This window comes from Dendrobates tinctorius, unplaced genomic scaffold, assembly GCF_039654945.1.
Source record: "Dendrobates tinctorius isolate UK_male_01 unplaced genomic scaffold, ASM3965494v1 ptg000135l, whole genome shotgun sequence".
Classification (NCBI taxonomy): Eukaryota; Metazoa; Chordata; class Amphibia; order Anura; family Dendrobatidae; genus Dendrobates; species Dendrobates tinctorius.
Genome location: NW_027361803.1, coordinates 6,830,720 through 6,853,472, shown reverse-complemented (window position 1 = coordinate 6,853,472; position 22,753 = coordinate 6,830,720). Strand labels below are relative to the sequence as shown.

General features: G+C 43.2%; 1 protein-coding gene across 6 annotated transcripts in view; it reads left to right on the top strand.

The window, feature by feature from the left end:
- Window positions 1-22,753, top strand: part of PDZD2 (PDZ domain containing 2) — a 328,957-nt gene that overhangs the window by 238,557 nt on the left and 67,647 nt on the right. For all 6 annotated transcript variants that reach the window (XM_073543881.1, XM_073543880.1, XM_073543885.1 and 3 more), the window contains 7 exons: window positions 1,999-2,107; window positions 3,397-3,545; window positions 12,060-12,179; window positions 14,610-14,724; window positions 17,268-17,341; window positions 19,237-19,456; window positions 19,567-19,684. In XM_073543881.1, the coding sequence (XP_073399982.1) occupies window positions 1,999-2,107; window positions 3,397-3,545; window positions 12,060-12,179; window positions 14,610-14,724; window positions 17,268-17,341; window positions 19,237-19,456; window positions 19,567-19,684 (905 nt within the window). The remainder of the gene's footprint in view (window positions 1-1,998; window positions 2,108-3,396; window positions 3,546-12,059; window positions 12,180-14,609; window positions 14,725-17,267; window positions 17,342-19,236; window positions 19,457-19,566; window positions 19,685-22,753) is intronic.

Sequence of the window (22,753 nt, the reverse complement as noted above, 5' to 3'; positions counted from 1 at the left end):
ACACCATGACCAGATCACATATTACCACCACATAGTGACCGAATAATACAATACTGATCATGAATAAAAAAACACAATACTAATATCACCAGAAGTGCCATTATACACAGGAGATATGTACTTGGTATACAGTGTCCGTGTACAAGTAATACAGTGCTCACCGGTGACATTATACACAGGAGCTCTCTATACAGTAGATAGTGTAAGTGTACAGGTAACACACTGACTGACCAGTGACATCTCTAGTTGAAGTCCTTTATCTTCATCCAGTACAGACCGCCATCAATTCTTCCAGCCAGGACTCGTCTCTGCAGAAAAGAACACAGTTATCTAGAGAACATTCCCCAATTTTTCCCCAACCTCTATACTATGCCAGATGAAGAAAAAAGCGATCGTGTCACCTTGCCCAGTAGCAGGACCTTTCCTCCCCACACTGAAAATAGTATTCTCAAAAATAATATCCTTTAATTAGCCCCTACAGTAATAATATCCCATATTCTGAACCCCACGTGTCCACTCATTCTGCCTCATGTCTCTCCATATTGCCCTCATAGTCATCCGTAATAGTATAATTCAGCCCCGTAGCAGTATAATGCAGCCCCGTGGCAGTATAATGCACCCCCATACCGCTGCTTTATAAAAAAAAAAAAAAAAAAAAAAGTTTCTCCTCACCTGGCCGAGCTCCAGCGGTGTCCTCTGGTCGATGCATCTGAGGCGCGCAGCGTCTTTCTGGCGTATGACAGTGACGTCATACGCTGGCAACGTGCCCGCTGACGTCAGCTTGTCATTGGCCGGCGACTGTAAACTGTGGCAACAAATTTTTACTGCCTATACGTCCTCAGACGCACGGGCGGTTACTGAGACGGCAGAATCCTGCCGCTGAGGTCCGATGAGCAGAACAGAGGCCTCTGCTTATCGGGCCCTATACGCCAGTAAGGGCAGTAATGCCCTGATGGCGGCCCTGACCACCGCTACTGTGCAATATCAATAGTAATGGCACACAAGTCTTTGTAGTTGCAATTACTCTATCACAGTACTGCTGTACTGTTGGAAATTAGATAGGCAGGATAATACCACTGCCACTGTTTAGTATTACTAATAATGGCCCACAAGTATTTCTAGTTGTGGAGAGAACAATCATTCCACCATGAGTACAGGTACAATCACTGATTTACTGTTTGTTTGTTTGTACTGCAGGACATTAGATAGGCAGGATAATACCACTGACAGTAGAAAGAACACTTTTCATGATTGCCTTATCCCTTAGTTTTCCTTTATCGGTAAATGTATGTATTGGTTTGGTGCCAGCCTTTATCATTGGAGAATACTTCTTTACTATACTGGGAGTAGCTCTGTAACGAATCTACCCTGCAGATTTATTCACTTAGGAGACTGGAGGTGTTAAAATAATGTCATTCACAGACCGAGAAATTGATTTTTTTTTCTCAAGGAAAACTTAGTCATTTCAGTGTGTCACTAGGGTAATGAAAATCATGAAATCATTTTATCACCAGTCTATAAAATTCAATTCCTTCCATAAACCGGAAAATGAAAAAAACAAACCAACCCTTTTAGTCTTTTTCATGTCTACCATTGAGTCTAGAAGGCTGGGAAAATTACCACCTACCCATGCTGGTGGTCCAACATCTATGGGCTCCACCGATCCTGAAAACTCCAAAAATAAGTCTAGATACCTTCTTGAGATTCCGAAAAATTAGCGCTCGGCTGTGTCACCGTCCCGTAGACAGTGAAGAAAATGACCACTGCTCCATTGTAACGGGGCATTTCAGAGCTGCATTCTCAGGATTGGTGGTGTCCCAGTGATCGGACCCCCAGCAATCGTAACCATAACAATATTGTAGAAGTTCTTCTTACTTTGTGAAGAATCCGCAACTACATTATCGCACTGGTCTTTTTATAAATCTGGTGAAATATTCATTAGTTTTCTCACACCGTTCATTATTTCTGATCTTCTCAATCTATTTCTTCCACTTGAAGGTTCCTGAGACTGACAACTTTCAAGAAGCATCGGTGGATGACACCAAAGGTCTCTGCAGGAGTCCCACCTTAGGAAATAGTCTTCTCAAGTACCGAAGTAGATCACAAGGTATACAGTACAATATGCACAGTATGGAGAAAAGTATGTGCCCCCTCCACATTCCCCTTCTAGGATCTTTTTTGGCCTCCTCGCCTGCATACATAGACATTAATATGGAGTTGGCCATTTAGCAGATGTAACGGCTCCCACTCTTCTGGGAAGGATTCTTCTGGGAATTTTTGCTCCTTCACCCAGAACAGTATTTGTGGGGTCAGACCCTGATGTTGGGGGGAGGCTGGGCTCACAATCTCCATTATAGGAGTTGGATGAGGCTGATGTCTGGGCTCTGTGCGGCCGCTCATGCTTTTTCGCACCAAACTCCTCGCGCCATGTCTGGAGCTTGTGCCCTGGACACAGTCATGAGGAACAAAAAAGAGTCTACCCCAAACTGTACAGCGGGCAGAATGCAGTCAGGGGGTAATGTTCCTCTGGAATCACTAAACCCAGACTCCTCCATCAGACGCCAGATAAAGAAGTGTGATCCGTCACTGCGCAGAACACGTCCAGTGGTGGCGGCTTTACACCACTCCATCTGACGCTTGGAATTGTGCTTGGTGATGTACGGCTGTATGCAACTGTTGGGCCATGAAGCTCCCGGCAGGGGAGCAGTGTTTGTGCTCATGATATACCAGAGGAGGTGTGGTGGTGACTTTTCTGCCCTCTGCTCCTCAGCACTCGGTCCCCCGCTCTTTAACGTTACAGGGTCTCCACTCCGTGGCTGAGTTGTTGCGGTTCCTTCCACATCTCAATAATATCAGTCACAGGTGATGGGGGAAGATTCAGGAGGAAGTAATGTCTGGTTACCCCGGTGGCTCATATACACAGTTTCTGGAACTATCATTAACTTTTGTGGGCGTTAAGGAAAGTTCATAGCGAGGCCGGCTCTGCTAAGTTACCGATGTATAGACACACACATTCTCATCTCAGCCACGAGTTGCTAAGATGGGAATAACCCTTTAATGCCCGTTTAACAATTGCCAAGAGAATTGTTGCCTATACAGATTAACAGGAGAATGAGCAGCCACACTTAATGCCAAGAAGCAGCTGCAAAAGCAAAACAAATATTAGTTGCCTGAAAATCTACATCAACATCCTTTTGTGGAGTCATCACCATATATCATCTTCATCAGTTGTGCTGATATTTGCATCAGCCATAAAACCTTCCAGATTCCTGTGAGAGGTTTACATGCTGTAACCGTGGGGTATTCCACTGAGTATTTTAGTTTTATCGGATCCCTGAGAATTACCATGTGTGTGATGACCTGCAATAATATGGAACGTATCTTGCTTTTTCGAAGGGAGCGGCAGCCGTCTGGAGTCGGTGGGTGAGGACGATGAGCTGGCGGTGGGTAATGGAGACTTCTATATTGATAAAGGCGATAAATTTCCATGTGGAGCTCGGAAACATTCCCTGCCGCAGCAACTGAACTCCACCGGATCTCGACAGGTGAGCAGTCCCTAGTATAGTCCTGTGCGGAGATCCCCAAAATTGACAATATACCGAAATACTAATCTATTGCTGCATAGTGTGCAAATGCAGATTCAAGTGCCCCTAAGGGGACCAAAAAATATGTAAGAAAAAATAAATAATAAAAAAAAAAACACCTAACATTTAAAATCACACTACTTTTCCCAAACCACTGGAAATATAATGTGTGTGTGTATATATATATAGCTTATATCTGGTAACCAGCTCTTTCAATCTCTGCTCTGAATCAACTGTGTTTCTCCACTCCATTCAATGTCAGCAAGCAGTTAATCCTGAATGCTATATATGTGTTTTCAACTACGCAAGCTTATATCTGGTATATAGTTATTTCAACTTACTCTGCTTGTCCCCTTATGTTGTGAGGTCAAGAAACTTTTCAATGTGCTTTATGATCCATGTAGTGCTGGGCATCTGTTTATCTGACCACAGCATTTTATTGGGTCCTGCTGTCTCAATTTAGTTTGATTGATTAACGAGAAGAGAGAGAGCAAAAAAAAAAAATCTTAGCCTCCTATATATTCAGACATAGCTTGGGGGAGCATTTATGCATTTATGCAGGGGGCATTTATGCACACTTTATCGAAGTACATGTATCAAAGTACTGTCAGTTGTAACATGGCGGTTAGACAGGGCAAGACAGGCAAGACATTTATATACATCTACTCCCTGTACATTTGGAGTACAACAAATATATACCATATGCATTTGTGTAATTTATATCCTGGCCGCTGCATTCACACGCATCCACCGCCCTGGCATTAACTCTCTACACTCCATACATATCGGCCCCCCGCTCCTTTCCTCTCCAATGTATAGCACTCACGCTCTTTTCACATTGTTAAATTGCACAGATCCAGTCAGTCCCACCATTCAACATAAGAGACACTCTCACAAATCACTTAACCTAACCATCTGCTCACTCTTTCTATCCTCCTTCTCCTAGTCGCAGGAGACATTGCTCCCAACCCTGGTCCCCCATGTTATAGAAAGTCAAACCCCCCCAAACTGCTACACTCAGAAACCCCTCTAATCTTATTAATATTCCCTGCATGTCATCTGTCTCTCTTAATTGTGCACTTTGGAATTCTTGCTCAGTGTGTAACAAACTCTCCTTCACTCATGACTTTTTCCTTTCTAATTCTCTTAAGCTCCTGGCTCTTACTGAAACCTGGATCCAGCAGTCAGACACTACCGCTGCTGCTCTTGCATACGGGGGACTACACTTCTCTCATACCCCAAGATCAGACAGTAGAGCAGGTGGAGGCGTTGGTCTGCTCCTATCACCAAAATGTACCTTTCAGGTTATCCCTCAACTACTCTCACTAGTCTTTCCCTTCTTTTGAGGTCCATGCCGTCACTCTACACTCTAAACCCCCTTCTCCATGCGAGTGGCGGTGGTGTATCGTCCTCCCGGCCCCTCCCATCAGTTCCTGGATCATTTTGCCACTTGGCTTCCACATTTTCTCTCCTGTGACATCCCTACCCTCATCATGGGAGATTTCAACATCCCCTTTGCTCCCTTCTCACCATCTGCTACTCACATTTTATCTCTAACCTCCTCGTTTGGCCTTTCGCAGCTTAATAATTCTCCAACGCATGAAGACTTGGTCTTGTCTCGGCTTTGTGCAGTGGATGATTTCACAAACTCCCCTCTCCCCGCTCTCTGACCACAATCTTCTTTCATTTTCTATCAAGAACTGCCAGGCTGCTCAGGTCACCCCCACTGTCCATACTTATAGAAACATACAGGCCATTAACACCCAGAAACTTATGAAGAACTTGCAGTCTTCATTGGCCCCTATGTTATGAATGAGTCACCGTAGGAGGCAAAAGCAGAAATACAAGCTAAGTCCAGAAAACCAGAGAAGTTGGCAACTATCAGATTGCAGACCCCTGAACCTATCGACACAACTAGCAGTAGCCGTGGGGGGTTCCTACGATGCCCTAGACCCCTCGATCACAGCCGGAGAAATACATAGGCCTAAAGAAAGAAAGGGGAAATCTAAACTGCCCCAGAGCAGACCCCAAAGCAATAGGCAGCCCCCAACATATAATGACGGTGAAGCAAGATGAAAATACTAACACAGACAGTAAGATAGACTGAGCAAAGACGGGGCCCCAAAACTACCTAGATAGGAAAGGAAAAAAACAGTGTAAAAAGTCCAATATAAACATAAAAATCACAATCTTTATTGTCAACAGATGAGGCACAATACAGCTAAAAAAGTGACACAGAAAATGGCAATGTATAGTGGGCCACAAATGTATAGATGGTATGTATATAGGTACAGCTATACATATATATTATATTTTATAAGCACCAAAAATTGAAAAGGCAAGTATAATATGTAGAAGGCCATGGGGCACGGCTGTGTACATTGTGCCACACTTCTCTACAGGTATGTGACTCTACCACCTATGTTTGGGCAATATCTTCATTCTGCATGGCTAGCCAGGGATTTTTCCCTTTACTTTTTGATGGCCTTCTACATATTATACTTGCCTTTTCAATTTTTGGTGCTTATAAAATATAATATATATGTATAGCTGTACCTATATACATACCATCTATACATTTGTGGCCCACTATACATTGCCATTTTTTGTGTCACTTTTTTAGCTGTATTGTGCCTCATCTGTTGACAATAAAGATTGTGATTTTTATGTTTATATTGGACTTTTTACACTGTTTTTTTCGGTGTTGGTATAGTTATACATACAGTGTGTCCTGCACTGTCCCATGATGTGCTGGAATCTTGTTTGTGGTCCCCAGTACATTCATTATGAACATACGGTTGACTAATTTTTCCAGCACATCTTGCTACCTATTGTTCTTACTAGATAGGAAAGGACAGGAAGGCTGCTGTCTGCAATCTGCCAAAACCCTATCAAAGACATATGCCAACCAGCTGATATGAAAAAGGCCCTGAAGCAGCTAGGCTTCAAAAACTGAATCAGCACTCAGGTATTTTCAGAAGACAGAGCTAAATGAATTCAGCACACCCCAGCAGGGAATGGCAGAAATCCAGAAAAACAAAGCAAAAACAAAGTCAAAGCACAAAAGCAAAAGGCCGAGCAGCAAACTTGGCTTTGGAGGAGCAGGAATTCAGACTGGTCTCCAAGGATCCCACAGAGAAATCACCCGCAGGGCAGAAGGGCGTCGGCAGCATTATATCCAGTCCTTAACTCCACTCAGCCAGTCACAATCATCAGCCTCAGGTGTTTGACAATCAGGCTCACTACCTTTCTTTACCAGAAGAGGGAGTTCCTCGGGCCTCGGTAATGAAGGGGAAAATGAACTCACAACACCCCTATCTCCTTCCTCTCATGTCCTGATTCTGCACTGAAGCATTACAATGAAACATTTCAAAATACCCTGGATGAATTTGCACCCCCTATAAATAGAACACCACAACACAGACGGCGACAACCCTGGCACACCCTGCAAACACGTTTCCTGCAGCGGTGCTCCAGGTGCGCCGAACGTCTGTGGAGAAAATCCAATCTACACGAAGATTTCATCCATTATAAGTTTATGCTTAGAACATACAACACTGTCCTTCACCTCTCCAAACAAACCTATTTCAACACCCTCATCACCTCACTGTCCAATAACCCGAAACGTCTCTTTGACACTTTACATTTTCTACTCAACCCAATAGTACACGCCCCAACCACGGAGCTCCGAGCTGACGATCTGGCCAATTACTTCAAAGAAAAAATTGACCAGATTCGACAGGAAATTATCTCCCAATCACCTCATACCATGCACTGTCCTCCCTCCCCCACTGCATCTAGCTCACTCTCTGATTTTGAACCAGTCACAGAAGAAGTAGTAAGCAGGCTCCTTGCATCTTCTCGCCCAACCACTTGCACCAGTGACACATTTCCGTCACATCTCCTCCAGTCCCTTTCCCCTGCTGTCACCCCTCACCTAACTAAAATATTTAACCTCTCTCTCTCTTCTGGTATCTTTCCCTCCTCATTTAAGCATGCCATCATACATCCACTACTTAAAAAACCATCCCTCGACCAAAACTGTGCCGCGAACTATAGACCTGTCTCTAATCTTCCCTTCATCTCTAAACTCCTGGAACGCCTGGACCACTCCCGTCTTATCCGCTATCTCTTTGATAACTCTCTTCTCGACCCTCTCCAATCCGGTTTCCGCTCTTTACACTCTACTGAAACTGCCCTCACTAAAGTCTCTAATGATCTACTAACAGCTAAATCAAATGGTCATTACTCCATGCTAATTCTCTCTGCAGCACTCGACACTGTGGATCATCAGCTCCTCCTCACTATGCTCCGTTCCATTGGCCTCAAGGACACCGTTCTCTCCTGGTTTTCCTCCTATCTCTCTGACCGCTCCTTTACTGTATCTTTTGCCGGTTCCTCCTCCTCTCACCTTCCCCTTACTGTTGGGGTTCCTCAAGGATCGGTTCTAGGCCCCCTCCTCTTCTCCTTGTACACTGCCCCTATTGGTCAAACAATCAGTAGATTTGGTTTCCAGTACCATCTCTATGCTGACGACACACAATTATACGCTTCTTCTCCTGACATCACGCCAGCCTTTCTAGAAAACACTGGCAATTGTCTAAACGCTGTGTCTAACATCATGTCCTCACTATATCTGAAACTGAACCTGTCAAAGACTGAACTCCTTGTGTTTCCTCCCTCTACTAATGTACCTATACGCGACATTGCCATTTCTGTGTGTGGTTCCACTATTACTCCCCAGCAACATGCACGCTGTCTTGGGGTCATACTTGACTCTGAGCTTTCCTTTGCCCCCCACATTCGATCACTGGGTCGCTCTTGTCATCTGCACCTCAAAAATATTTCTAGAATTCGACCTTTTCTTACTTTTGACTCTGCAAAAATTCTTACTGTTTCTCTTATTCATTCTATTCTCGACTATTGTAACTCTCTTCTAATTGGTCTCCCTCTTACCAAACTCTCCCCTCTCCAATCTGTCTTGAATGCTGCAGCCAGGATCATATTCCTCACCAATCGTTACACCGATGCCTCTACCTTGTGCCAGTCATTACACTGGCTACCCATCCACTCCAGAATTCAGTATAAACGTATTACCCTCACCCACAAATCCCTCCATGGCTCAGCACCACCCTACATCTCCTCCCTTGTTTCAGTATACCATCCTACCCGCACCCTCCATTCTGCTGATGACCTGAGTTTAGCATCCTCAATAATCAGAACCTCCCACTCCTGTCTACAAGACTTTACATGTGCTGCGCCAATTCTTTGGAATGCACTTCCCAGGTCAATACGATTAGTCCCCAATCCCCAAAATTTTAAGCGTGCCCTGAAAACAAATTTATTCAGACTGGCCTATCGCCTCAACACATTAACCTAATCTATCCCTGTGTGGCACAGCCAAAAGTTTTACCATACCCAGGTTCCCCGCATCATGTTCCCACATGCTTTATGCATCCATTAGCCCTCTGCGTCTGTACTGTTACACACTTAACGGTATGGCTGGTCCATACAATCAGGGCAACTGTTACCACCCACCTTTCGTGTGTCCTTTTTTTCCTCATAGATTGTAAGCTTGTGAGCAGGGCCCTCATTCCTCTTGGTATCTGTTATAATCTATGTGATTATTGTTATGCTGTAATGTCTATTGTCTGTGCAAGTCCCCTCTGAAATGTAAAGTGCCGCGGAATATGTTGGCGCTATAGAAATAAAATGTATTTTATATATATAATATAATTTTTCCATTTAGACACCTTGGTTTCTGCAAGAATTCACATGAAAAATTATAAAAAAAAATAATAAAAAAAGTCATATGTATCCCACAATAGCATAAATAAAGAGTACAGTTTATGCCATAAAAAAATAAGCCCTCTTACAGAATCGACAATGAGGAAAAATAAAAGAAAAATTGACGGGTTTTACAACCTGCTGACATAAACCTTTTTTTTTTTTTCAAAAATTTTCAATTTTTAAAAAAATGGTAAAATAGAAAAATTGTACTGACCTGAAGAATCGTTTTCCTGCCACACAGACCTGTAAAAGCAAAAAAGAAACAGTGGAATGGCTATTTTTTTTTTTTCATCATTTTACTCTTATTTTGATTTTATTTTTTAATACGTTGAATGGTAAAGTGAAAAATGTCATGCAAAAAAAAGAAAAAAAAAAAACCCTCATGCCGACAGCAAAAAAAAAAAAAAGATGGCTGTTGGAAAAAAGAGGTGGAAAAAAATAAAAATGCAAAAAAAATAGTGGTGTAGATAAAAACTCTAGCGCTGCTGAATTTCCGCATGATCTTCTACCCAGCGTGTGGATGAGATTTGGTGAAATGTCATCCACTTTGAAGTTACTGGGTGTGAAATCTGCTGACCGATCCTCTTTAGGTTCGTCTGTTGTAAATGTGTCGTTTTGGTACGTGTGCTTTTATTTAACAATTTCTCACTTTTCTTTTCCATCTTGGACTCTTTATTTTTTCATCTTTTTTTTCCCATCCTTTTACATCATCCTGATCACATCTATGTAAGTCGTGTGTATTATTGAGGAAATTAAACACATTTCTAAAACCTGATGAAGTGCCCGATGAAAACTGCACAAATCTGTGACCGTTTCAGTCTGCTTAAGATCTGGTAGCATCCGGCTGTGTTTGGCCAGTATTACGACGTCTTGAATACTCAGTCCTCATAGCTACATCTGGATTTATTATCTGTTATAACACAGAAAAACTGCAGTCATCCTGATCGAAACATGGATCATTATACACAAAAAAAACACTTTTAAAGGACGATTTTACTACTTAAACTAATGGTATGGCTGTATAGCTGTTAATACAACGAGAAAAGTGATACTTTTCCTGTCGTAATCCGATGTGCTGGTGCTGAGAAATCAAATGTTAACGTTTCATGCAAATTAGCCTGGAAGTGCATTAGGGGAGGATTGATAGGAGTACAGTGACACGCCCCCAACACACTTCCAGGCTAATCTGCATGTGGCTTTAAAGCTTGATTTCTCAGCGCTGGCACATCGGATCACCACAAGACAGGTATCATTTTTCTCGTTGTATTATGACCTACACAGACGTATTACTAGTTTCAGCATTAAAATCGTCCCAACGGATTCTCTTTATATTGCGGTTTTGTATTATGGGCAGCTCGATCCACCACCACCTCATAATACTGCCATGAGTTCTGCCCCCTGTATTATATGCCAATGCTTTCACCGTGCCTCGGTTTTGGAAATGTGTCCTTGTACCTGTAGTAACTTAGACTAGAAAATATTAGAGGTAGTTGTAATGCTTAATATTTCACTCCTCTGTGTAATGGTGGAAATGTGAAGTCAAAATAGGGTCTCCGTGCATCCGGCTGTCATCGGAGTTGAAAACAGCTGACCAGTGAGGATGTCAGAGTCTCAGCGATCTGATATTGATGACCTATCCCAAGAATACATCGTTAATATCAAACTAGTGGATTGTTGAAAATGCAAAATAAAAATGTACAGCAAATAATAAAATTGTCTGACTTGTCCTAAGGGAAGAGCTTCAATGTCATTTACATCAGTGCAGATTTGACTCCTGGTGAACCCTCCGATCAGCTGATTGAAGGGATCAATTCACGAGGTGGCACAGCGCCATACATTGTATAGTGGCCGTGAATGGTACTACATGTGAAAAAAAGCGCTTGCTGTACCATTCACAATATGTGGAACCGTCCCACTTCCAGTGCATCATGAATCAGCTGATCGATGGAGGTGCCAAGGGTTGGAAACAAAAACTTTTTTTTTTTTTTTAGGCATCCAGTCACCTTGCAGCCTTCATAAAGATCAGCTTCAATTTGATTTGTATGGCAATGACAGATAAGACAATTTTGATAAATGCAAGCATAAGCTTTCACCCCCCCCCCCTCAGATCTACTGAATATAGTGCTGAATGATAAACCGTAACTAAACTTTTTTATTTTTAATTTATTTTTAATTCCTCTGCAGACATTGCAAAGCTGTGACTTTTTGTAGCATAGTTCATTGCTTTGCTTTGGTTCCTTCTCTCCCAAACACTATGCTACAGTGTTGTTTCGATGCCCAGAAGCTGCTTTCAACTGCTGCTCAGTCTGGTGGGAACCGGAGAAGCTTTGATGGTGAAAGTCCTAGCCACAGACTAAATATCCTACTGTTCAAATATTCTTGTAAGAGACACTCTGCTCCCAAATATGATACTAAGAGGAATTTCCGTACACAGAATTATTGAATATTTTATACGAGCAGCAGTTAAAAGCAGCTATTAAAGGAGCATGAATTTGTCATTGAAACTTCCCTGCAGCACGACAGTTTTGGAGTGAGAATAAAGTAATGTAGTATATTACAAAAATTCATAAGTATGGAATACCTGGATGATAATTAAAAAAAAAAAAGTTTTTTTTTATTAAAAAATAACATCAGGAAATCATAGAAATTAATTCTTATTTAATTTTTTTTTTTTTTTTTTACCAGGAATATGCTATTTTCAAGAAGACTGCGCGATCTTTAAGCACAGCGCAGGTGGAGTCCCCCTGGAGGCTCGCTCAGCCATCTATCATCTCTAATATCGTCCTAATGAAAGGACAGGGGAAGGTAATCCCTACCGTGGGAATAACATACGCTTTTAGTGGAATGACGTTCCGTAAATCAGGGCTCCAACCAGCCAGTGTCTGCATCGGCCCTTTGTTGTTTTTATTTCCCCTAGTGTTACTTCTCCCATAAGTTTGGGGCAGACAGTCTTCCATACCGCGCCTTTTAAATAAATCTCCTAATTCCTCATCCGCTTATTTATTGTGGAACTCCAACGAGTTTTCCAGCACTTCACTATTATTTATGGATCTACATCACGCCACCTAGAAATTTAGATAAAAAAATGACAGTGGGTGTAGTCAAAATGGGGGAGGGGCTTGTCCCTGTATACTCTATCCAATCAGTGTTGACAATGACAGATTGTAGAGGGACACACCTCTTTAACAAGTAGAATGGAAACGCCCATTTGTCCATTTATTTATAGACTTCTAGGAGGAGTAACTGAAAAGCAGCATAATAGCGAAAGTTCTCTATAATTTGGTTTTCCATGGAGGATAGTAAGTGTTTATTAAATCAGACAATTCGGGTGAGACAAGAAGGATTCTTTAAGGTCCTGATTATATATGTAAGTTAGAATTAAAGGGATTTTGCCTCTAAGACTTTTTGCCATGTTTAATGGCTCAGCTCAGTCCCGTAGAAGTGACATTTTGGGATAACTGTTCTTGTGATTAATGAGTCCCAGCAGTTTGACCACTTGCTGTCATACAAGAATGGTAATCAATGTATTTAATGAGACTTCCCCTTTGAATTAGTTTTCTCTGCAGACTTATTATAATTTTCCGAGTATATATGCTTCAGTGTGTGAATTCAAGATTTTAATCTAAAATTAAAGAATAGATTCTATGATAATTATCAGCTTTATTCACTTGATGTGCTGCATACCATATTCAATTCAGCATTGTGCAGAAAGGAAAAAGACCTCTTTCCTGTAGTACCAACTTAACAATCAAATCCTGTAATTACAGTAGCACTGGCTGGCCGATGAAGTGCTGTGATTGCAGCAGCATAGGATAGCCAATGACGTCCTGTGATTGCAGCAGCATAGGATAGCCAATGACGTCCTGTGATTGCAGCAGCATAGGATAGCCAATGACGTCCTGTGATTGCAGCAGCATAGGATAGCCAATGACGTCCTGTGATTGCAGCAGCATAGGATAGCCAATGACGTCCTGTGATTACAGCAGCATAGGATAGCCAATGACGTCCTGTGATTGCAGCAGCATAGGATAGCCAATGACGTCCTGTGATTGCAGCAGCATAGGATAGCCAATGACGTCCTGTGATTGCAGCAGCATAGGATAGCCAATGACGTCCTGTGATTGCAGCAGCATAGGATAGCCAATGACATCCTGTGATTGCAGCAGCATAGGATAGCCAATGACGTCCTGTGATTGCAGCAGCATAGGATAGCCAATGACGTCCTGTGATTGCAGCAGCATAGGATAGCCAATGACGTCCTGTGATTGCAGCAGCATAGGATAGCCAATGACGTCCTGTGATTGCAGCAGCATAGGATAGCCAATGACGTCCTGTGATTGCAGCAGCATAGGATAGCCAATGACGTCCTGTGATTGCAGCAGCATAGGATAGCCAATGACGTCCTGTGATTGCAGCAGCATAGGATAGCCAATGACGTCCTGTGATTGCAGCAGCATAGGATAGCCAATGACGTCCTGTGATTGCAGCAGCATAGGATAGCCAATGACGTCCTGTGATTGCAGCAGCATAGGATAGCCAATGACGTCCTGTGATTGCAGCAGCATAGGATAGCCAATGACGTCCTGTGATTGCAGCAGCATAGGATAGCCAATGACGTCCTGTGATTGCAGCAGCATAGGATAGCCAATGACGTCCTGTGATTACAGCAGCATAGGATAGCCAATGACGTCCTGTGATTACAGCAGCATAGGATAGCCAATGACGTCCTGTGATTGCACTGCAGCAGCATTGGATGGTCAATGAAGTCCTGTGATTACAGTAGCACCAACTTGCCAATCAAACCCTATGATTATAGTAGCATCGGCTAGCAAATTAAGTCCTGTGATTATAGCAGCACTGGCTAGCCAATCAACCCTTGTGATTATAGCAGCATCGGATAGCCATTGAAGTCCTGTGATTATAGCAGCATAAGTGACATAGTGAAAGGAGTCCAGGCTGCATCTCCACTCATCTGTACCATGGCAGGTTGTGATAACTTTTCATTTTGTAAGTTGGGAAGAAGGAGATGCATGTCTGCAGCACGAAAACTGAGATATGATATGAAAAGCCCTACAAAGGTGGTTCTGTACTTGTAGACTGGACAAACCTTTCAATCTGCTTTAGTTTTTTGGAAAGCTGAACAATACTGTTGATTATATTTCTGTTTTGTTCCCTTTATTACGTCCTATGACCAGTATAGTATAAACTACTAATAACCTTTTTTCCTTTGATCAGGGTCTTGGGTTCAGCATTGTTGGAGGTCAGGATTCAGCCAGAGGTCGCATGGGGATCTTCGTGAAAACAATCTTCTCCAATGGAGCCGCAGCTGCTGACGGGAGACTTAAAGAAGGTACAGTGCTGTGTGAATGGGGCAGACACTGGTGGGAATACGTATACATGTTCTGTTCCTCTATTCTCATACTCATTGGTCCACTTGTAATGACATGTATTGATATTTATTCCTATTACTTATGTTCAGCCAACATACCACTTTACAGACGTTGACATGACTCTGTCCCCATTGGGGCTCACAGTCTAAAGCAGTATGTGCTTGTGGTGTAGGAGGGAACCGAAGTAGCAGAAGGAATCCCACACGCGGAAATCCAAACTCCTTGCAGATGTTCATGTTCACATATTACATTTTTTTTCACAGCACATACCCAATGTATTATGAGGGGATTTGCTGGCGACCGACACCCACATAAAAGAAATGATCAACGACAAACTACCATTTGCCACCAAACGTGTTTATATTGAGCAATGATTGGGAACGATCATTCAACAGTCGATAATTCTAACATTCATTCTGCTAATAACTCCTACTAATGATTGTCCTGATGATCTATCCTACTAATGATTGTCCTGACGATCTATCCTACTAACAATCACTCTGCCGATCTATCCTACTAACAATCACTCTGCCGATCTACCCTACTAACAATCATTCTGCCGATCTATCCTACTGATGATTGTCCTGACGATTTATCCTACTAATGATCATTCTGCCGATCTACCCTACTAACAATCATTCTGCCGATCTATCCTACTGATGATTGTCCTGACGATCTATCCTACTAACAATCACTCTGCCGATCTACCCTACTAACAATCATTCTGCCGATCTATCCTACTGATGATTGTCCTGCCGATTTATCCTACTAATGATCATTCTGCCGATCTACCCTACTAACAATCATTCTGCCGATCTATCCTACTGATGATTGTCCTGCCGATTTATCCTACTAACAATCACTCTGCCGATCTACCCTACTAACAATCATTCTGCCGATCTATCCTACTGATGATTGTCCTGCCGATTTATCCTACTAATGATCATTCTGCCGATCTACCCTACTAACAATCATTCTGCCGATCTATCCTACTGATGATTGTCCTGCCGATTTATCCTACTAACAATCACTCTGCCGATCTACCCTACTAACAATCATTCTGCCGATCTATCCTACTGATGATTGTCCTGCCGATTTATCCTACTAACGATCATTCTGCCGATCTACCCTACTAACAATCATTCTGCCGATCTATCCTACTGATGATTGTCCTGCCGATTTATCCTACTAATGATCATTCTGCCGATCTACCCTACTAACAATCATTCTGCCGATCTATCCTACTGATGATTGTCCTGCCGATTTATCCTACTAATGATCATTCTGCCGATCTATGCTACAAACAATCGTTCTTACGATCTATACTGCAAGCAATTGTTCTTACGATCTATCCTACTAGCGTTCGTTCTGCCGATCTATCCTACTAGCGATCGTTCTGCCAATCTATCCTACAAACGATCGTTCTGCCGATCTATCCTACAAGCGTTCGTTCTGCCGATCTATCCTACAAATGATCGTTCTTACGATCTATACTGCAAACAATCGTTCCTCCGATCTATTCTACCATCGATCGTTCTGCTACACATCGCCTTGGAGTTTTCCTAATCTGCTCCAGTAAGCCCAGTTGGGCTTTAGCCTATCTCTGTGCTTTAAATAATGCGACAAACGAGTTCCTGACCTACATAATTCCTGTATTTATTTCATCCGAGGACTCCACGTTCATCTGTCCTTCCTCATCTCATCAGAGAAGCAAACGCTTACATTTTTTAATACTTTGCAGCCTTTCAGCATCGGGCATGTGACCTAGATATGGAAGAAGATGAGACATCCAGTCGCTCGCTGTCCTCACAAACCTTGTGCAATTTACGTGCAATTTAATATTCATACATGAATAATTAAAAAAAAAAATCTCACTATTATTCTATTTATGTGGAGTATATGTGAGAATTACCTTTATACAGTTTGCCAATATCACAACCTTATTTTTTTTTTGCAATGAAGCCAGCCTGTTGATCACCTGATTGTAGCCGATCTGTCTTAAATTCCCGGGCGATCGCTTACAAATTGTGATACTGTATGGTCGCCATTCAGTCACATGGGCATCCAGGTAATACATTTGTCTGCCTGGGACTGCCGGTGTAAGAGCTGCTCTTTCTTACTGCTCTTTTGTCTCTATGTCGCACATGTTCAGGAGCAGCAGGAACATAGAGAACATCATACGTCAGTACTGAGCAGTGTAACTGTAAAGCCAGCTCTGGGGTGATATAAACATAATAGAAAGCAGTTGAAGGGGGTCTATATGCCTTTCTCACTGTTCCTTCTCCCCTCAACACAGACCTCAATATGGCACTGTAATCTGATCCCTCAGTGAGCTGACAGTTTTGCTATTTTTCGGAGTGAATGATGATTTCAGGAGGCAAGGAAGAAGAATTATCTTTTAAGTGGAAAAAGAAGTGAATAAATCAATAGTATAAATGACTCTAAGACCAAGTTTATTGAAATGACATTGACTATTGAATAATTTTGCATTTGTGCCAAACAGGAGATGAAATCCTGGAAGTAAATGGCGAGTCGTTACAAGGGACGACGCATCAAGAGGCCATTCATACTTTTAAGGTATCGTACAAATCAGCCGAATGTTATGTAGCGTGATCCTACAAAGAGCGGGGCCCTGAATCTAGGCTCCAGCATTGTTGTCCGCCCCGGTCCTGCGTCCATTGATACGGCTTATCTTCAGCATTTTCCACCTTCCGACGGATATAACATGCTGATATGACTTGGGGGTGGCATTATAGTGATGGATCACACACCTTCGTCTGTGCTCGATGTAACATCGTCATTCCTTACAGACTCCAGATAACGGATAAGTAAAGTCAACAATTCTCCCGTTAATCTACTTCTCCATATGTAGAGGGCCACGTCTTGTGCAATGGTCTAGACCGAGATAGGAAATGCAACAAAATTTTGAATTTCAGATGAAATTAAATTTTATTATTAAAGTATAATAAAAGTCTATTGTTGCATAAAGAAACCAGAAAACCCCATATTTAGGACTGATTTTATATATGGGCACAAGGCTGTGCCTATATTATGCTAAAGGAAATTTTTTTCTTGTTTTAACATCTTATATGAGGATTTATCTTAATGGGATAGTGTTTGGATTATGGGATTACATTTTCTGAAAATTACTTTGTTAGATTTAGTGTTAGGGTGTTTAGATTCTGATGAGAAATTTGGTTTAAACTATGGCCCTAATGCTAAGTTCAATGGGTTTGTCTTCTAAAGACACCCCGCTTCCATATGTTCTATTAGAAATTATAGATGGTATAGTGGGGGGTTTGCCCTCTTAGGACCCCCATTTGTAAGCCAAAGTGGAGAGCCTCTCTATAAGAGAGAGTATCATCCAATCTAGCAACTTTGGCCTGCCATGCCTTGGACATTCAGTTAGTCATTTCAGTGGGCAGGTTGTAATGCCAATTTTGTCTTGCAGCAAACAAGGATACTACTTCCATTATCCAATGAAGTCCTGTGATTACAGCAGCACCTGCTAGTGTACAAAACTGCATAATTACAGCAACAACAGCAGCTAACTAGTTGAGTCCCATGATTACAGCAGCACCTGCTAACTAGTGAAGTCCACAATTACAGCAGAATTAGATTAGTGAAGTCCTGTGATTACAGCAGCACCTGCTAGTGTTGAAAGTTGTATAATTACAACCGCAACAGCTAACTAGTGAAGTCCACAATTACAGCAGAATTAGATTAGTGAAGTCCTGTGATTACAGCAGCACCTGCTAGTGTAGAAAGTTGTATAATTACAACCGCAACAGCTAACTAGTGGCGTCCACAACTACAGCAGAACCAGATTAGTGAAGTCCTGTAATTACAGCAGCACCAGTTTTTGAACAAAAGCTGCATATTACAGCAACACCAGCTAGCTAGTATAGTCCTATGATTACAATAATACCAGCTAACTAGTGAAGTTCCTGACTATCGTAGCACCAGTTGATTAGTGAAGTCCTGTGATTACAGCAGCACCAGCTAGTGAACAAAGCTGTATAATTACAGCGACACCAGCTAGCTAGTGGAGTCCTATGATTATAGTAGTACAAGCTAATTAGTGAAGTTCAAGACTACCATAGCACCAGTTAATTGGTGAAGTCCTGTAATTACAGCAGCACCAGCTTGCAAAGTAGTTGTGCAATTACAGCAGCACCAGCTAACAAGTGACATCCTATGCTTACAGTAGTACTAGCTAACTAGGAAAGCTCTACAACAGCACTAGATAATTAGTGAAGTCCTGTAATTACAGCAGCATCAGCTAACCCATGAAGTTCTGTAATTAGTAAGGTGCCAAAGAGGCTAATTTTGTTTTATAATGTGATAGATCTTGTTATCACAATCAGTTGTGGTACAAGATGCTCCTTGCTCCCTTCCAGCTGAATGTGTTAGCATGCTCATATGTTTTATGATTTCTGGAAAACATTTTTCCTTTTTCTTTTTCTTCCCAGCAACTCAGAAAGGGTGTAATAACGTTAACCGTACGTACCAGGCTCCGCAGTCCCAGCCTCACCCCATGTGCGACTCCGACATTGATGAGTCGCTCCAGTTCTCCTAACTCCCATATCAGTGTTGGGGCATCTGTGGTCGGGTCAGAAGATGGGGACTCGGCCTCTCGTAAAGGTCCCGGCCCAAAAGACAGGATCATTATGGAGGTGACTCTTAACAAAGGTATCACAATAACCAAAAAATGATGACTACAGCCCCAGTGTTGGGCTCTATAGACTGTTATATGTTGTATGGCTGCATGTACCTAATTCTATCCTGCACCCTTGTTGCAGAGCCTGGGGTCGGTTTGGGCATTGGTGTCTGCTGGCTTACTCTCGAAAACAGCTCTCCAGGGATTTATATTCACAGCCTAGCCCCGGGATCTGTTGCCAAGATGGATGGAAGGCTGAGGTAAGCATTGCGGAATAACAGGATTTTGGTTGCTTACCGTAAAATCTGTTTCCCAGAGTCTTCATTGGGGGACACAGGAACCGTGTAAGGGCGCTGTGTCCCCCAGTGAGACGAAAGAGAAAACAGGATTTTGGTTGCTTACCGTAAAATCTGTTTCTCAGAGTCTTTATTGGGGGACACAGCGCCCTCACACGGTTCCTGTGTCCCACAATGAGACGAAAGAGAAATGTTGGCGCTATATAAATGAAGATTATCATAATTTTTTTATTTTTTTTTTAATATCTCCATTTTATTTTAATGTGAAGTTTTAAAAGACCAATTACCATAAAGCTCAAACATATATTTACACAACCTTTGTCTTCAGAATATGTAGTGATCACTGGAAGTCTCATTTCTTTGGGATTCTTGTCTAAGTAAAAAAAAAACAAACAAACCCTAAAATGAGTCGGAAATGGCTAAAAGCAGAAAACAAAGATTTAAAGAATTTGTCTATTACTTGGACAGCTTTCTTAATTACTATACTCCCCCTTCGAAAATAATAACTACCTGTACTCCCCTTTTGGTTTTTGTGGTGTTCCAGTGATGTTGGCGTCAGGACTCCCAGTTTTTGCTTGACATTTTGTCACGTGAGCCGTGCAGCCAATCAGTGGCCGCTTCTTCACTCTTTTCCTTTGGACACAACTGATATGTGGAAATAGTGAGAGCGGCTGCTGCTCTCTGATGTTGCCCGTGTGACAATGTCATAGAATCGTAGAGTTGGAAGGGACCTCATGGGCCATCTGGTCCAACCCCCTGCTCAAAGCAGGATTCGCTAAATCATCCCAGTCAGATGTCTGTCCAGCCTCTGTTTGAAGACTTCCATTGAAGGAGAACTCACCACTTCTCGTGGCAGCTTGTTCCACTCATTGGTCATTCCTCATCCGAAGGAAGTGAAGTGCTAATTACAGGATTTCATTAGGTTGCTGGTGCTGCTGTAATCACAGGACTGAATGGGAGGAGACACAGATTAGATATTAGAAAAAACTTTTTGACAGAGTGATTAATGGGGAAGAATGGGGCTTTGAAAACCCTTGTCTTGAATGGAGCATCGGCATGTATATGTACTCATTCTCCACTCCATTCATTGTTCGCATCAAGGTCATTAGTAATCAGCTTCCCGGACAACACCTTTAAATCTAGTAAATCTAGTGATCTATGCAAATGAAAAGTCTATCAGTTAATTTACTTCACATTTCTGTTAGGCTGGTTTCACACTTGCGTTTGCGCTGCGTTTTTGTGCATACTTGCACATGCGTATACTTAACATGGGTGCGCATAGTCATGCGTTTGTATGCGCATGCGGTTTTTCTCCTACGCCTCATTGGGGGACACAGAGACCGTGGGTGTTATGCTGCTTGCCACTAGGAGGACACTAAGTAAATACAGAAAAAAAGTTAACTCCTCCCCTGCAGTATACACCCTCTCGCTGGCTGGGAATTCCCCAGTTCTTGCTTAGTGTCTGTAGGAGGCACTTGGGTCTGGTTTCAGACCCCACCGTTTTTATTTTATTTTTTAATTTTCTGTAAATTTTTATTTTTTAATTAACGGAGTGAAGGGGGCGACGGTTCCTTTCTACGGCCTGCTCTCCCCCGAACCAACAACAGGCAAGCACGTGGAGTAACCCTTCACGTACCTTTCCTGCGACGAACGGGGCTGATTCCTCTGATGATGGTTCCCATGATGGTCGAACGGATACGAGGGCAAGCACAACAAGATCGCACAGGAGTGCATGGAGAAGGACCTGACCAGCGCTTTTTCGGATGCCGTGAATCAGCCCAGAGCTCTCCGTCCCCCTACCCAGAGGGAGGACCGATTGAGCATACCTCTCTAAGCTCACCGTCCCCCTGCCCAGAGGGAGGACCGATCGAGCATCCCCCCATTCAAGAACTCCCCCAGCTCTGCTACATCAGCCCAGGAGGATAAGAAGAATGGACTTCGGCGCTGGCTTAGGCACTGGAGTTGAGGTATGGTGTCGGGTCCTGTCCCCGGGAGAAGCGCTGACTCAGCGGCGGCGCACCAGCGGCCCCCCGCGCGCTCAGCATTTTCAGATGGCCCCAGAAATTTAGTCCCCGGCCTGCTAGGCCGCAATTTCAATAGCGCCGCCCACTAGCCCCGCCCTGCTCCTGGTGCCTACCGCGGGTAGGCCAAAAATTGAGCCTCCTGCTTTTCCGGCCTACTAGGCCGCAATTTGAATAGCGCCATCCGCGCTATTGCCGCCGCCCCCTCCTCTTGGCGCCTCCCGCTCCTAACGAGACGCGCCATTTTAATCTCGGGGGCCATGTCTGTTACCTCTGCTGCAGTTAACCCTTGCAGGAGCAGCTGAATACCGGGCGTCGCCACAGGGCCACCGTTTTTCCTCACGGGGACATAATACAGGACCGAGGGTAAGCTGCATCTGCCCTCAGATTAAAGCTTAACCACTTCCCGGCACATTCTCTGCAGCCAGTCTCTGCCGTTAACCCTTTCTGGAGTGCTATGCATCTCTCGAACGAGACTAAACGGGCTGTTAAGAAATACACCGCGTTTTTAACCGTGTGTACCACTTGCAAGTCTGCCCTACCCAGTGCACAATCTAATCCGTTATGCACGGACCGCACAGCCTGCGCCCAAACTGAACCCCGACCTGCGCTCCAACGCCCCTCGCAGTGACTGCTGACGGGCTTCGTGCACCTGGTACCCCTGAGTACAGGGGAGGAGAGCTGCGCCCTGTCACGGTCGGTGGAGTCTCTGACCCAGGCTATTCTCCTTCCGGGAGGACTATTTAAGTCAGGAGCCATACTCGTCCAAGGGATGGTCAGGTCTCAGAAAAAGCGGACACATGCCGCGTTCCCTAGTCACGTTCGCACTTCAGCATCAGCGACTCCTGTCTCTCGCTCCCCTCTCCTGAGGTTCACAGCGAGCATGCCTCTGAATTCGTATATGACGCGTCAGCCCATCAGAATCCCCCCAACTGATCAAGAGTCGCTTGATTCTCTTATAGAATCAGTCAACAGGATTCTGTAGTTGGACGATGAAATTATTTCTGCTCCA